The 16,071-nt window shown below is 35.2% G+C and overlaps 1 protein-coding gene across 2 annotated transcripts in view; it reads right to left on the bottom strand.

Annotated features, from left to right (window-relative positions):
- Positions 1–11,684: 11,684 nt before the first annotated feature.
- The window catches only part of RanGAP (Ran GTPase activating protein), a 55,811-nt gene continuing 51,424 nt past the window's right edge, over positions 11,685–16,071 (bottom strand). Inside the window, exons 15-16 of one of the 2 annotated variants that reach the window (XM_067265145.1) lie at positions 14,382–14,506; positions 11,685–11,804 (exon numbers count right to left, since the gene is read on the bottom strand). In XM_067265145.1, coding sequence (XP_067121246.1) covers positions 11,735–11,804; positions 14,382–14,506 — 195 coding nt within the window. In that variant the 3' untranslated portion in view covers positions 11,685–11,734. Of the gene's footprint in view, positions 11,805–12,731; positions 12,829–14,381; positions 14,507–16,071 lie in introns of those variants that run through there. The other variant, XM_067265146.1, reaches the window with a different exon arrangement.

Here is a 16,071-nt window from a genome sequence, read left to right as displayed (position 1 = left end):
TGTATTTGAGTGAATGATTTTATTTATTGTCATCTTCCGTGAATATTAATTTTATCTTTGGCTAAAACGTTACCGCTTTTTTAAAATTTTAAAGATAACCCATCGATCCGAAGTAAATGGGTCTCGTAGGACAAATTTTCAGAAATCTTCACGGGCGATTTGATATCGGACTCATCATTTTTGGCCTGAATGAACCCACGATGGGCATAAAGTAACACCCTCTTAATGACTAAAAGGAGTTAAAAAAAAACAGATAGAAAATTTTAGCTCATATTTTAAATTGTTGATGCGAGCCACAATGTACAGTACTTGTTTTTAATTTTAACTCTGTCCTGCAGGCGCTAAGAGGGACTTTCTTCATGCCCATCTTTGGTACATCCAGGTAGCGAGACACAGGATCCTAACATATCCAGACCAACCCGTGCAAGTAAAATTGAGCCTACTCGGACTCAAACCTAGATCTTCCAGAAAGAAGGCTAGAGACTATTTGCCATTCTGGGAATTCAAGTTCAAGTCTGGATCCAAAAGCCTTGGGATTTTTTCGTGGTCACTCTTCTGGATAAGTTGGGCACTGCCCTCACAATTCGTGAAAAATATGATTAAAAAAGTTCTCTTGGTGTCCACAGGTGGAAACAGTTAAAAACCAAAAATAAAAACAGCAAGCTAATGCCTTTAAGCCCCAGCCATCGAGAAACAATTTATTTCGGAAGTAATATTTTCAATTTGATGATAGTAATTTTTAATAATGCTTCACTACACAAGTTGAGGATTTTTGCATGCTTATTATGGGTTTGACTAAGCTTACTATAGGGCATCCACCTGATATGAGAGACGGAGCCTGACTTATCTGGCTAAACCTGTGAAAATTTGAGCTAACCCAAAATTGAACACAGAATTCTTAAGCACAGCAGGTTGGCATCTAACTATCTTGGCATTGGCCATTACACTAACATACTACCAGTCCTGTAGCCAGAGTTAATAGCGAGGTTGAAGCCAAAGTTTTAAATGTGAAAACGTGTATGCCGAACGTTCGGCATACACGTTTTCACATTGAAAACTTTGGCCTCAACCTCGCTAATCATTGGAGAAGTTACAGGAGCAAGCTGAAAAAATGCTGACTGATATCTTTGTTTTCCAACCAGCACAAGGTACAGTCAAACTGTAAAATGCATAACAGTAACTTAAGATTTTGTTTTCATCACAAACTTGTGTGTACTGCCTATGGGCATTACTGACTAAACTAAGGAAGCTTTCCTTAGCCTCTTCATGGCCTCCTATAACTAAGGCTCTGTATACTACAAGTACACAGATGTCTTAATGACAAATGAGCAATTTTACGATGAGAATAAGCGTGGAAAATTATTCATTTTCCATGCCTATTGAGTGCTTCGAGTGGATGTTTCTGGCCGTGGGCACAGATGTGTCCCCAGTCATAATAATAATCGTAATAACTGTCGATGGTTATATCTTAGTCTTATATATGCCGGAAGAGGAGATTGGACCGAAGGTATGGGTAGCATAACTGGCAACGCGTGTGCACGGTAAGCGGGAGTTGTCGAGTCCCGCTTCAGGCCTATTCTTTTCTTCCAGTTTAATCTAAATTAATTAATTAAATATTATAATTATTAATTTTAACAAGAGATGGCACCTAACGCCTAACTCTAGTGCCAAATTTATTTCTAATTCTATAATCATATATCCAAAATTTAGCCCGATCATTTATAGCTGTTGTTGTGACCGGAGAGTCGGCACCTCTTTAGTGCCTTATCAGGATTGACACCACTGTGTTTAGGTTGACACACAAGCCATGGCCTATTGGAACTAGGTCATGTGAGTGGTCACGTTTCAGGCGAGTAGATTTGGGATGGAGTGAGAGACAGCGCACCGGAAGTGACTATGTAGTGTTATATGTGCACAGTGTGCATATATAACACTGCATAATTGCAAACTTACAAAAATATTGTGTGTTTAAGCAGTACATATACAATTTCTTTTTGTAAACTTGGTAAGTATGTGGAAGCTGCAATAAGGATCTAGAAGAGTCAGTTTGGCAACCATGGCCACATAGCCTACAGCTGCAGTTAGGTCTATTGCAGAGTATTTAATGGTACTAAACTGAAAAGTTTACCTTAACTAATTTGAATTTATAAAAATGATGCCGAGAGAAATGTAGGGTAGGAACTGGTTTGGTTTGATGGGATGAGCAACGTTAATAGGATTATCTGCCTCTCGAGAGGTTTTCTATGCAAAAGTGACTAGATGTTAGAAATGTGGAGGAGCAGGGATTGAGTGTCAAAGTGACGAGAAGACATTTTCTACAGTTGAAAGGCACGAAGCAAGTTTTTTAATAACACTAGTGCAGTTAGAAAGCTTGGAGATGGGCACAGATATTGAGGGCATCTCAAAGGAGCTGCAGGACTGATAACTGCTGTCAAAAGACAGTTGGTTCTGTCTTCCAGCTTTTCAGCAAGATCCTCTTAGTGTCAAGACAGGAGAATGAGCTTAGCTCCCTCTGAATGGAGCTACGTTCCTCTTAGATAAGAGATGTGGCCCATGCCCTGCTAACTAATCCATACAGACCTCTACAAGTGGAAATCAAAAGATTGTGCTGGCCAGGAAGGTTAACCATGCTTAGGCAGTAGGCAAAACTACACAGCTGAGGTGCAAAGCAAGTGCCTACCCAACCTGCATTGGAACATGTTCTCCTTGTTTATCCCAAGGACAGGAAGGGAAGCAGCAATACAGTGTAAGAACGGGATGGATTTACAAGTTATGTAAGCTGTAGCTGAGGGGTCTCAAAAATTTCTAAAAAAACAAAAATTGAAGACAAATTTTGTAATAAAAATTTTTTAACAATAATGTTTAGTGAATTGGACATACTTCTCTGCTTAAGTTTTGATGACGTCATTTCTGATTTTGCGATAAAAAAAATCACAAAAACAAAATTTTTAGTGTTTCCCTTTTTAAATTGTGTCTCATTGTTAAAAAGTATTTGCAACATCTATATATATAATCAAGACAAGTTGATGATGATGATGATAATCAGCACAGAGCCCAAACGGTTAGGAGTTGAAAGTTGAAATTTGGTAAACAGTTAGGGTACATCACGAGAACGTACACTAAGAAGGGATTTTCGAAATTTCTCCCCACGGGAGAGAGGGACAGGATTAAGTCTTAACATTTCCATCAACAATGGAGTGTTAAGAGAAAGCGACATGCAAGACGCAGATGCAGTTTTTTTCGTTTTTGCAGGAAATCGAAATATTTGTAGACCCACCTAAAAATTCTCTAATTAGTCTGGAAACAGGGGAACCCAATTCTTGCATTCTGTGGAAATGGGTAAGGTTGACTATAACGTAATAATCTTCGCTATCGTTACTTTTGCCCGAGCAATGCCGGGCCTATCTGCTAGTTTAATAATAAATGCTTTATTATTAAAATTAATGTGTTTGTTTTAATTCTCTTTTTATGATTGACTTCTTAAATTGTAAAGGGGTCTCGCAGACAGTTTAGCTTAGGGCCTTGAAATGCCGAAATCTGGCCCTGGTGAGGAGCTTCAATCTCCAATTGAAAGGCTGGCACTCCAGCCATCCTCGTATGTACAACTCTGAAAGGACTCTGCCCCACCTATCGGTGCTACAGAATTCCGGGGTCATGGCTTAATAGGCAGCGGTCGACACCCAGTAATCACTGGTGTCTGAACCTTGAAACTCGGACATTGACGAGCCCATAGAGCTGCCGGCCATCTTTGCCCTCGTTAGAGTACTACCCCGTTACACTTGTTTTGGACAGTTTATTGCTGCTTTTTCATACTTAACCAAGAATAATTTTTAATGCTATGTAAACCAGGGCCCACCTTCACCCCAACTAAGAGTGAAGCCTGCCTGGATTCTGATTGAGCTGTTGATCAATGGACCTATTACTTTTTTGTCAATTCCTTTTAGTCTGTAGAACACTGCTCTTCTGTTTGAAGGCCAAGGTAAGTTAACACGCTTCATTGACCCCTGTTAGCCTTACCTATATTGGCTTTTAGCATATCTTTGTGGTTTTCTAAGTGGCCCAACATTTATAGTGAACAGTGAGGGATTCAAGATCTAGCCACAGAGCTCTACCTAATTGCCACACTGAAACTTGGTTGTTTTTCACTTTCTATAAAAATGGTCTTTAGAGCTGTGACTACAGGTTTGGACTGCTGACTGTGCCCAAATTTATTGCATCTATAGCATCAAGTTATAGCAAAACATTCCCCAATTCAGTTTCTTATCTAGGAGCCTTTTAAACAGAGAAACCATAACCTCAGACCCAATTAATTAAGGAAGCCTCCTTTTCATTTCATAGCAAACTTAAGCTTTAGATTGTCGACTTGGACATACAAGCTATTTGGACAGACAATCTCTGCCAGCTTGTCATTACCGGCAGACATTAGCGAAGTTGAGGCCGAAGTTTTAAACGTGTACGTGGACGTTTGGCGCCGCTTTCCTATAAGCCTAGAAGTTTGACGATGGAATTTCAAGGATGATTCCACTGACTTTCCAAACACCATTGTCGAACTTCTAGGCTTACGGGGAAGCAGCACCGAACGTCTGACGTACACGTTTTCGCGTTTAAAACTTTGGCCTCAACCTCGCTATTGTATATAATAACTGGGTCAATACTTCTGAGGTAGCCGACACCTGTTTCGGCACCTCCAGTTTCCATAAACTCTTTCCGAAGCACTTGGACGTCTCGTTCGATTATAACCTTAAGCAGGATTTCATTCCTTCTGACCTAGCAGATGTTTTTAATGCACATCTTCAGCTTTGAGACTTGAAAAAAAAACAAATAGTTTTTATGGACAGTACTGAATACATTGGTTTCCGTCCCTCGTCAAGTTATTTCCATTGTAGCTTTGCCAAACCAATGTCAGAAAAAATGGTCTCTTAATGTTAAAAGACTAAAAAATAGTAGTAGGACTAGAAATTCACTTTCAAGCCAGTTTTCAATCCCTGTTTGAAAGATAAAACTTTTAACTCCGCACTACAGGCTCCCATTGAGGGGAGCCATGTATTTTTCCCCCGGACCCGAAAAAAATTTAGCGCCTGCCTTATAAATTCATATTTTTATTAACAAAAATTCTTCGACTATTTAGTAATAAGGAAACATTGTACATAAAATGGGTCAAAGTTACTCAGAGTAACATTGAAAATGTTAAAACTCCAGGTAACTTTCAAAAACAGAATAATAAATTAAGTGTTTTGTGGCGTCTAAATTATCATTTTTGAACCATTTTTATTCCCAACACTCCAAAGATGATAGATTTGGTACCATTATTAATTTCAAGCAATTATCCTTTGTTTAACACCAGCCCAACTATGTATTAGCACTCATCTTTTGTCTTCGATACCAAATTTCATTGATTTATCTCGTGGCATGGTAACTTTGTCCCATCGTTTCTATAATTTTTGGTACCTTCAGAAACCCAGAAACAATTTAAATGTATCGCACGTTTGCTAAATACAAAAAAAAAAAAAAAAAAAAACACTGCCACAATATTAATCGAGTTTTTTCGAAATTTACTCAAAAAATGACCAAGTTTTTGGCCAAAATTATCCCAACTTACAGTATTTCGTTTGATCAAAAATCAAGGGGCCTGCTTGAAAGCCCCTTGATTTTTGAATTAAACAATGCCAAGTAGCTAAAAGAACGATAATTTACCGTATAATTTCAGAATTTATTTGAAATTATTGTTAAAGTATCTTGCTAAGGATACTTCCAAAACATTAAAATAAAAATTAGAACGATTTTTGATTGATCGTACAATAAAAGCAATCGTCAATTATGTACTTCATTTGTTGTATATAATTGATAATTGCTAATTGCTTATGTTTACAAGTTTGATTTTTGTAGTAGTAGTTTTTTTTTTTTTTTTGGTCGTGTGCGTGAAATTTCGTAAGGACCGAGTGAAAATCTGCACGACATTGCAATTTCCATAGATTCGGTGGCGTAGCGTGGGAATCGGCCGCCCGGGGCGGAGGAAAATTTCGCCGCCCCCTTATTTAGGTATCTCAATTTAAAAGACTAAAACATACAGTAATTCTAAAGAACTTTTCGGCAAGAACAATCATCATTATTGTGCATTGTACGGGTTACAAATAAAAAAGTCATGTATATGTTACAGTAAAAACCCGTATTTAGTTAAAACTAGTTTTTACTGGATATCATTGTTAAAACCCGTTTTGTCTAGTTAAAAACTAGAATTTACTGCTGTACGTTTCGATTTTAGATAAAACTAGTTTTAACTTTTAACGTTAGTTAAAACTAATTTTAGCTACATAAATATGTTTGGGGGAAATAAATAAAGTGATGATTGGGATTAAAACATTTGTATTATTTAATACGATATTTATTGAAAATATCGGTCACACATCTGTGTTATTAACATTAATTAACCCTTTGTCCCCGATCTGTCCGATGTTCAAATTTTTCTCCGTTGCGTGTCGCTTCGTGTTGAATTTTCTTCGATTTTAAGCCTAACGAAAATTTTTATAATAATCATCGAGGCTATCGTATCGTTAAAAATTATTTCTGCATTTTGTACAAACAAAAAAATATACTGAAGAATATAAAATCATAAAAATTATACTTTAGAAGTAAATCTAGTATCAAAAACGTTCGATTCAGCACAACAGTCCGACTGAAAATCGTTCCGATTAACAATTCCCTACTGTATATGTTACAGTAAAAACGCGTTTTAACTAGTTGAAACTAGTTTTTACTAGATGTCATTGTTAAAACTAGAATTTACTGCTAGTCAAAAATGAATTTGAGTTAAAACTAGTTTTAACTAGACAAAACGGGTTTTAACAAAATGGCTTAGTAAAAACTTTCGACCAAGGTCGTTCAGCTAACACGTTCCTATAGTGTGTGATGAATTTCGTATCGGTTTAACCCTTTTCCCCCGACATCTTGTTTACGTCTATTTTGCGATCCCTCCTAAAGCAATATAGGTCAGTCGGGCGATATTATTTTAAAAATTCACCAAAAATCAAATTATCATTATATCTATATGAAAAAAATCACTTACATTTATTAATATCTTTAGTTTTAAATAGGATATTTTTCAATACATTTTATTAGAAGAATTTATAAGAAAAAAAAATCGATGCGATCGATCGGTAACCTGCTTTTTAAGCAAAACTTCGAGGGTACCGATATCGTTGTTACTTTTGATAAATATCGATTTTTGTAAAATTTATTAACAACAGATATAATCTCGTTCGATACGAAGTGACTAAAGTTCTGATATATATAATTTTTTTTTCTTATAAATTCTTCTAATAAAATGTATTGAAAAATATCCTATTTAAAACTAAAGATATTAATAAATGTAAGTGATTTTTTTCATATAGATATAATGATAATTTGATTTTTGGTGAATTTTTAAAATAATATCGCCCGACTGACCTATATTGCTTTAGGAGGGATCGCAAAATAGACGTAAACAAGATGTCGGGGGAAAAGGGTTAAACCGATACGAAATTCATCATACACTATAGGAACGTGTTAGCTGAACGACCTTGGTCGAAACAGTTTTTACTAAGCCATTTTGTTAAAACCCGTTTTGTCTAGTTAAAACTAGTTTTAACTCAAATTCATTTTTGACTAGCAGTAAATTCTAGTTTTAACAATGACATCTAGTAAAAACTAGTTTCAACTAGTTAAAACGCGTTTTTACTGTAACATATACAGTAGGGAATTGTTAATCGGAACCCCGGTAATCGGAACGATTTTCAGTCGAACTGTGTCGTGCTGAATCGAACGTTTTTGATACTAGATTTACTTCTAAAGTATAATTTTTATGATTTTATATTCTTCAGTATATTTTTTTGTTTGTACAAAATGCAGAAATAATTTTTAACGATACGATAGCCTCGATTATTATTATAAAAATTTTCGTTAGGCTTAAAATCGAAGAAAATTCAACACGAAGCGACACGCAACGGAGAAAAATTTGAACATCGGACAGATTAATATATTTTTTCGTACATAATCGGTAATCGGAATAAATCACTAATCTGAACAACCCGAGTCCCAATTGATTCCGATTTCGACTCTCTACTGTATATGTTTTGCAATATAATAATCACATTTATTACAAAAATTTTTACAAGATATTATTATTATTGTGAAATTTTGCTGCTTCCACTATGCTATGCCACTGTCTAGATTACTAATCAATATCTCGATACCCAATCTTTACTTACACGACGAAAAACCCTACGTTTGTTTTACCCGGAAGGAATTACACAATTTTAAAATGTATTTCATTTAGAAATTCCCCAATTTGTCAGAGAATTGCGGGAAAACTAATTTTAATTTTTAAAAAAACCCAAAATACTCCCTCCCTAATTGTGCAAAGCGAGTTTTTACTAGCCTTGTCGACAATACATAAACGAGGCGGTCGTCGAAATTGTTCAAATAAAATTAAATATTGCACCTTCGGTAGATGTATCTAGCGATTTTCTCGGTGTGTCAAGCAATTAAAGACGCGGTACGTGTGCACGAATGCTCTTATAGAACAGAAAAGAAAAAATGAAAACGTTAATAACAAGTAAAATCAAGTCCGACTTCGGTCGACCCTTAACCACGAAATTTAACATCGATGCCCTTTATATAAAAGTTACACCGTGCCAAATTTCCTTTCTTAATCCCGAGATATTAAATGGGCCGCTCGCTAATGGGCTCTCGGGACCAGTGGTCGAGTTGGACTTCCAAATTTCGTGGGCAGTATAGCTCATAATCTATATATATATATAATCGAGACGAGTTGTTGATGATGATGATAATCAGTGCAGAGCCCAAACGGTTAAAGGTTGAAAGTTGAAATTTGGTACACAGGGTACGTCACGAGAATGCACACTATGAAGAGATTTTTTGAAATTCCTCCCCACGGGGAGAGGGACAGGAATAAGGCTTAACCCTTCCAACAACAATGGAAGTGTTACGTAACAATGGAATTGTTAAGAGAAAGCGACGTGCAAGACGCAGATGCAGTTTTTTTCGTTTTTGGGGAAATCGAACATATTTTTAGACCCATCTAAAAATTCTCTAATTAGTCCGGAAACAGGGGGACCTAATTCTTGCATTCTGTGAAAACGGGTAAGGTTGACTATAATGTAATAATCTTAATCTTCGCTATCGTTAATTTTGCCCGAGCAACGCCGGGCCCACCCGCTAGTATATTCATATTATAGGCTCCGTGTATCCAGATAACGAAATATTGGCTGTGTCCTTGTTGTGGGCCCATCTCGATCTGATGGACCCTTTTGGTGTCTACAGTACAGAGTGGAAAGAATTCAGGAAAAAAAACCTGCCACCTACCTCGAGTGAAAACAGCTTATATTTACAACGGGAAACGTTTTCAAATTAAATTTTTGTTTGAAATTTGTTTGTGTTTGGGGGAAGAAATATCCAGTGGTACACTTGTACAATCTTTAAGACTTTTATAACTTATCAAAAGCTTCGCATAAACAATATTAGAAAGCAGAGTAAGAACTAAATTTTATTTACGTTAGACAAAAATAAAATTTCATATAAAACAATTCCAGCTTTACTAAATATTTCCACATTATAAAATGACATTTTACAAGATTTGTCGGCTTCGGTTTATTAAATTTGTATAAATATTTATTGTTGATGTACAGATTATATATTGCAATATTGCAAACAATTACAAATGTACAAAAATTTATCAAAATCTTTATATCCTTTTCGTGAAAAAATCACACAATTTTCCTTCAAAGTTCTTTTACTCTACAGAAAATGAGATCTCGGAAATGAAATTTAAAGCATAAAATACACTAAACGAAAGTAATTTTCATATATATGGGATAGTCCAAAAGTTGGTTAGCCAAGATATATTAGGAATTAAGCAGGATGTGGTCAGACTTTGACTTAGTGCCACTTTTGAACTGGCACTGCGTCAAGTGTGGTTCTTAACTGAAGAACCTTTGACAGTCAGTCAAAGGTTCTGCGAGAATGGTGGTAGCCTACCGCTCTGGAGATTTGGGATCGAATCCGGACAGGTGAAAAAAGTCCCAGGAATTTTTCAGGTGGTGGTCTGTCCGGATATGTCGGGCCCCGTCCTTTGCCACCCGGCTGAACCTGCAATGGACTTGCTAAGAGAGGCCCACTTAGTGCCTACAGGTCAAAGAGAGTTTAAAAAAATTATCTGAAAAACATTGAGTAACAGGATTGTGGTAGACCTTATTACTACATTATACCTGGTGATTGTAATTAGAGTCGTCCTATTCGGAGATCTTTGTAGCTCCAACTAATAAGCCAATCGACACCAAAATTTGTGTACACACTATCAAAAGGATGCAGAAAAGGATTTTGCAAATAAAAATTCTAGTTCCAAAACTGTCAACTACGGGGTAAATGGCACCATTCTCTGTTTAATAACAGCTATGATCGTGTCTTCAATTGCTTCTGCAGTAATGGGCTTTCACCCCTGCCGGCTTAAACTAGGGATCCGGTGTCTAAAATTACATCATTTTCTCTGACATACTTTGGAGTTGTTGATCCATAGTACAAGTTCTTATGATGGTGATATTCACAAACGACAGGCACGGCATTACTCCGATTTTCTTAAAAGAGCAATTAAAAGTGACAGCCATCGTAGCTGTAGCCGACAAGAATGGCATTCGCTAGTTGTCGGCATTTTTATACTCTGTCTCGGATGCATTCCACTTGGTTACACACATCATATTTCTTTGCTTTCAGTGCCATTTACTCCACATTTGTTAGTCAGATAGTCCTTTGAATGGGACAACTTTAATTATGATCACCCTGTAAAAGTTTGAATTTGAAATGCTGAATTGATATTATTTACAATGCAAACATGCAAGTACTGAAGGTTATTTTCAGTATTTATTACTGCTTTACAACAGCAGGACTATTTAGGTGGGCACTATATCAAGGTCCAACTGTATATTTTAAACAATCTTGATTAACTGACTTTTAAGCCATCCCATACATATATATCTCTTCATATAGAGTAAAGTTTGTTCCCTATTTTGGAACAAACTTTGAATGGCAATTCCTGCCAAGACGAAACAAAACTGCTCCAATAGATGTGTCCAGAAATTCATAGTACGACACAATAAAGACAGCATTCACACATTTGTTCTAGAACAATGTGTGAATGCCATCTGTAATGCTGTTTGGATACAAGCAAGAACACCCAAAAGAGTGTGACAGTTCACAATGTGATGTGCACACCGTAGGGGACACTTCAAGCATCTGCTGTGACTGGCCGGATATTCCATACCGTTCTGTAATTTTATGCAGTGAAATAAATCCTTTAGTGTGTTTATAGGAGCCATTTATGTTTCTTGTCTTGGCAGGAATTACCATCCAAAATTTGTCCCATATTTTGGAACTACCCTGTACACGGGAGGATTTCTCGCGCGTTTGTCGAGTTATGTAACTTAAAGAATCGAAAGGTTACTTAAGATTTTATTAACAAAAACAATTTCTTTTCAGTTGTAATTTTTGAAAATTAATATAACTGGGATCATAATTATAAAAAGTTTTGAAACCTTTCCAACTGTGTTTATTTCGTTTTTGTTTTGTATCTACAATCTAATATACAGAATCTCGAAAGAGTTTCTGTTTACGGAAAACATTTGGATAAATATGTATAACGATAAGGAATTTCATTTTTATTCAATTGCACATTTAACACAAATATCTAAAATTGATATAAACTCCGCATCAGAGAGTGCTTTATTTTCCCGCAAGCGTCCACCGCCTTGATCGGCCTGCAAATATATCAAACCGTAGATAAATAGTTATTTTTAAATAATGTATTAAATGGTAACAAACAATATAGTACACGGTTTTGAAAGGAAAAATGTACGAGCGCTCGACGAATAAAAAAAGTCCCGCAACGAGTTGCGTAACTTTCCTGGCGTCGTATATTATGATATTTAGTTAAATCTTGTCTTAATTATTACAAAACGGCAAAAATGCTTACTTTTTTAAACTATGTAATAAACCGATTAGATTTATAATTTTTTTAGTAAGCGGAAACTTTGATTTCCTGACCGACGAAATAAATATTGCAGCGTTAAAAGGAATAAAACGTCTTAATTTATTATTTCAAAAATGTTTATTTCATCCACAGGAATTTTTAATATTAACAAGTTAGATGCTTAATGCCTTTAATTTAGTCTATAGAAAGTTATGCAAAATAAACATTTTCTAATAAAATTATAAAACTGATGCTCTCTTATTCGTTTAGTACTTTAAAGTATTAGAAATTTGTCGGCATCAAAAGGTTTAAAACCTAACTTAAAGCAACTTTTCTTGACATATACGTTGGTAAGTATTAATTACTTATTATGTAACATAATATAAAAATACAGTGAAAAACGTATCAAATCGAAAGTAGTCGTATTAGTTTAATAATGTATTTTATCGCCAGAGTAATAAGTTTTTTAAAATTCTACTAATGCAATCATTGAGCAGAGCTCTGCATAAGTCAAAGTGTTTTGTCTGTGTTTGAAGTTTAAAGAAACTGCACTGCCACTAAACGTGAATTTTTTGCAAATACACACAACTGGGAAAGGCCACTGTTGCGACAAAGCCAGAATTTTGAAATTCGGTCTACGGGTCGAGATATTCGAGGTCAAAGTTTGCCGTGCAAAGTCTATAGGCCGATTTCCAACTGTAAGCCGGTCGCATGCTACGTGTCAATTTTTTATTTTAGGTTTAGATCAGTTTTTCCCCCAATTTGCTTACACAATTTTAGTTTTCTACGCCTTGGAGCTCAGTTTCATTTTCCTAGAAAATACCCAGTATAATTAATCTTTATTATAATCTTATTGTGTAATAATTTTTAAAAAAATATGTATAAAGTTATAGAATATATATTAATAGCGAGGTTGAGGCCGAAGTTTTAAACGCGAAAACGTGTACGTCGGACGTTCGTCGCCGCTTTCCCGTAAGCCTAGAAGTTTGGCAATGGCCTTCGGAATGTCGAGCACGATTCCACCGACTTTCTAAACGCCATTGCCAAACTCCTAGGCTTACGGGAAAGCGGCGATGAACGTCCGACGTACACGTTTTCGCGTTTAAAACTTCGGCCTCAACCTCGCTAACATTATGAAAAAATTAAAACTTAATTCTTGTTTAATAATGTTAATATTAATATATTTAACTACGTGAAATTACACCAAATGATTGAAGTTGCCAACAATATATATCACCATTTAGGCCGCGTTTCTTTATGCAGCGAGAGTGCAGCGAAATGACTTCATGAGCAATGTTGGCTAATTAGAAACCAGTTTCGTGTGTTCGCCGTAAAGCTCTTCTCGAGCGCCGCACAAAGAAACGCGGGGTTACTGTCTTGATAGTGTTAAAACTAAAAATTTTAAGATAATTAAGTAAACTGAAATAAGTTTATTAATGAATTATTCTTTTTTCGATACATGCTACTCTTCTACTTTTACGATTGGATAAGATCTCTCTAGAGGGTGCATTAAAAAAAGAAAACAAACGAGTTACGTCACATAAAAACGAACAAGTTTTTATTCTAAAACTGTGAAACTGTCAGCATTACATCAAAAGCTACAATTATGTGTTTAATTTCTTCATTTTGTCTTCTTTCTAATGACGTAAAATATTCGCGGAATTCCGAAAGTGCTTTTTTTATATGTATTTTATTGTTATTTGATTCAAAAACGCAAAAATAAACACATTAAATTTAAGAAACTTGCAGTAAATTATCTGTTTACACATATTAACATTGGCTTTGAGTGAAATTTGAGAGGAAGGTGTTATTTCTAAGGTCGGTGTACCCCACACCGACTAACTACTGCTACTGTTAATAAGTCGTTAATTGTTTTGTCGTCTTGTAAATGAAAACACTTCCTGATTTTAAGCTGGTCAAATTACAATGTTGCTATTTTATTGTACTCGGAAGAATGTTTTCTTTTAACATTTAATTAACAACCATTTTTGTTAGAGATGATTAATTTTATATTTTAGTCACAGTTTAACCAGCGTGCCAGAAACCGCGGGATTACAGGCACGCTTCTGCGGAAATATGGTAATTTAATGTTAATTTGTTATCTTCGATATGTTTACGTTATTTCTGTGTCTATATCTTTATCCTTATCCTTAGCACAGCAATATCATTTGATCAAACTATCGTCGTCGTGTAAAACAACAAAGTAACATATACGAAAAAGAATAACTCGTAGCTAAACTGAAAAAGTGAATCGTATTATCTTAAAATTTTTAGTTTTTAATGACTTCAATATTGTAAAATAGTTATATTTTCACAAATTTTATTATAATATACAGTTAGATAAGGATTTAAAAATTCAACAAACCTTGAAAGAAATAATTGCAAGACATCTTTGGTCATTTTGCTAAAATATTTTTGTTTGACGGCATGTTCTAAAACTAATAATGGTCCTTTAAGGTTATTTGGTGGTGTAAAACTTTTATCTTCACTCTTAAATAAAGAAAAAAAAATGTAAAAAGAAATATCGTTAATTACGTTAAAATAAATATTGGAAATATTACACAAAACAATCATTTTCAAAATGATATGCTATTTAAGAAGAAACATAGAAGAGCAAATCCTGTTTGGCTGATATACTGGCACTGGCGCCCAGTGTTATACCAGATCAAGGTCAACCATAAATATGGAATGAGCTATTACTATGTGCCGTTAGTATACGTGTCTGTGCGTAAGAATTTGACACGTGTTTATTACGGCAGCTTTCTGTAATGTAATGTTGTGCGCTGTTTTGCTGTGAAGTCCTAATGTTTGTGACTTCGTAACAAGACAACTAATGTCGACTTTTGTGTAGTATATGTGGTACGATGCCTAGTGCTATGCCGATAACCAATATATAAAACTGAAATTGATGTCATTACATCACAAGAGTATCTGTCCTTAAAAACGAACTGAACCTCCTTTTGCTTTGATTACAGCTTCTAAATGACTAGGCATTGATTCAACTAATTTTTTTGATAATACTTTTGTGTCTATTAAATTCCAAACTCTAACGATGACATGTTTAAGATCAGTTTTATTTGTTATTGATTCTATTCTGTTTGTCCATTCAACGTGATCCCATAAATGCTCAATCGGGTCGAGGTCAGGCAATCGAGAAGGCCAGGGAAGCACTTTTATACGGCACACATCAAGGAACTCAGACTGATTTTGAAGTATGCTTCAGATCATTGTCATGCCGGGAAACAAACCCTTGCCCTAATTTTAATTTTCTTACCAATTTCTGAATATTTTCATTTAAAATCTGTTTATACACATATTGATTTATTATTCTATCAACAAATTCCAGCACCATTTGCAAACATACAACCCCAAACTAGCACTGAACTGCTTCCATATTTCACTGTAGGATTCAGGTTTTTCATTTTTAAAGATTCTCTACACTTTCTCCGTACTTTTAGGTGACCATCTGAACCAAGGACATTGAATTTGAATTTGTCCAACCGCAAAACTTAGTTCCAAAATGTATTAAAAACTCTTTTGCAAACTAACCTTTACTGCTGATAAACAGTTTTTTCTTAGCTACGCAACTTTTATAACCACCTTTTCTTAAAATTCTTCTCGCAGTTTCTGTAGACGTTTTTACTCCAAATTCTACGGAAGCCTCAGCAGTAAGCTTAGGTGCACTTATTTGTTAATTTTTTTCACTTTCCCGACAAAGCATATTTCTGTCTCGAGGTAAATATTTCTGGGTGTCCAGTTTAAACATTATTTACTACACTGTTGTTCTGAATTTTGTAATTGTATCCTGTATCACGGACTTTGGAATGCGGAACTGCTCTGATAGATTATGTACAGATTTTCCCCTTTTCAACCTCTTAATAATGAGTTCTTTAATAAGACTGGTTAACTATATTGTTTTCATTGTATATATAATGAGAAAATAAGACAGTTGAAGTATCAAGCGAATACTTTAACTAACTTGCTGATGAAAATTGTTGGAGACGCGTTTTTACGACGACACTTTCTATCGTTTATTTCCTCTGTCCGAATACTTT

The sequence above is a fragment of the Centruroides vittatus genome, unplaced genomic scaffold (genome assembly GCF_030686945.1).
Source record: "Centruroides vittatus isolate TY-2023 unplaced genomic scaffold, ASM3068694v2 contig_2104, whole genome shotgun sequence".
NCBI lineage: Eukaryota > Metazoa > Arthropoda > Arachnida > Scorpiones > Buthidae > Centruroides > Centruroides vittatus.
This window is presented reverse-complemented; position numbering and strand designations above follow the sequence as displayed.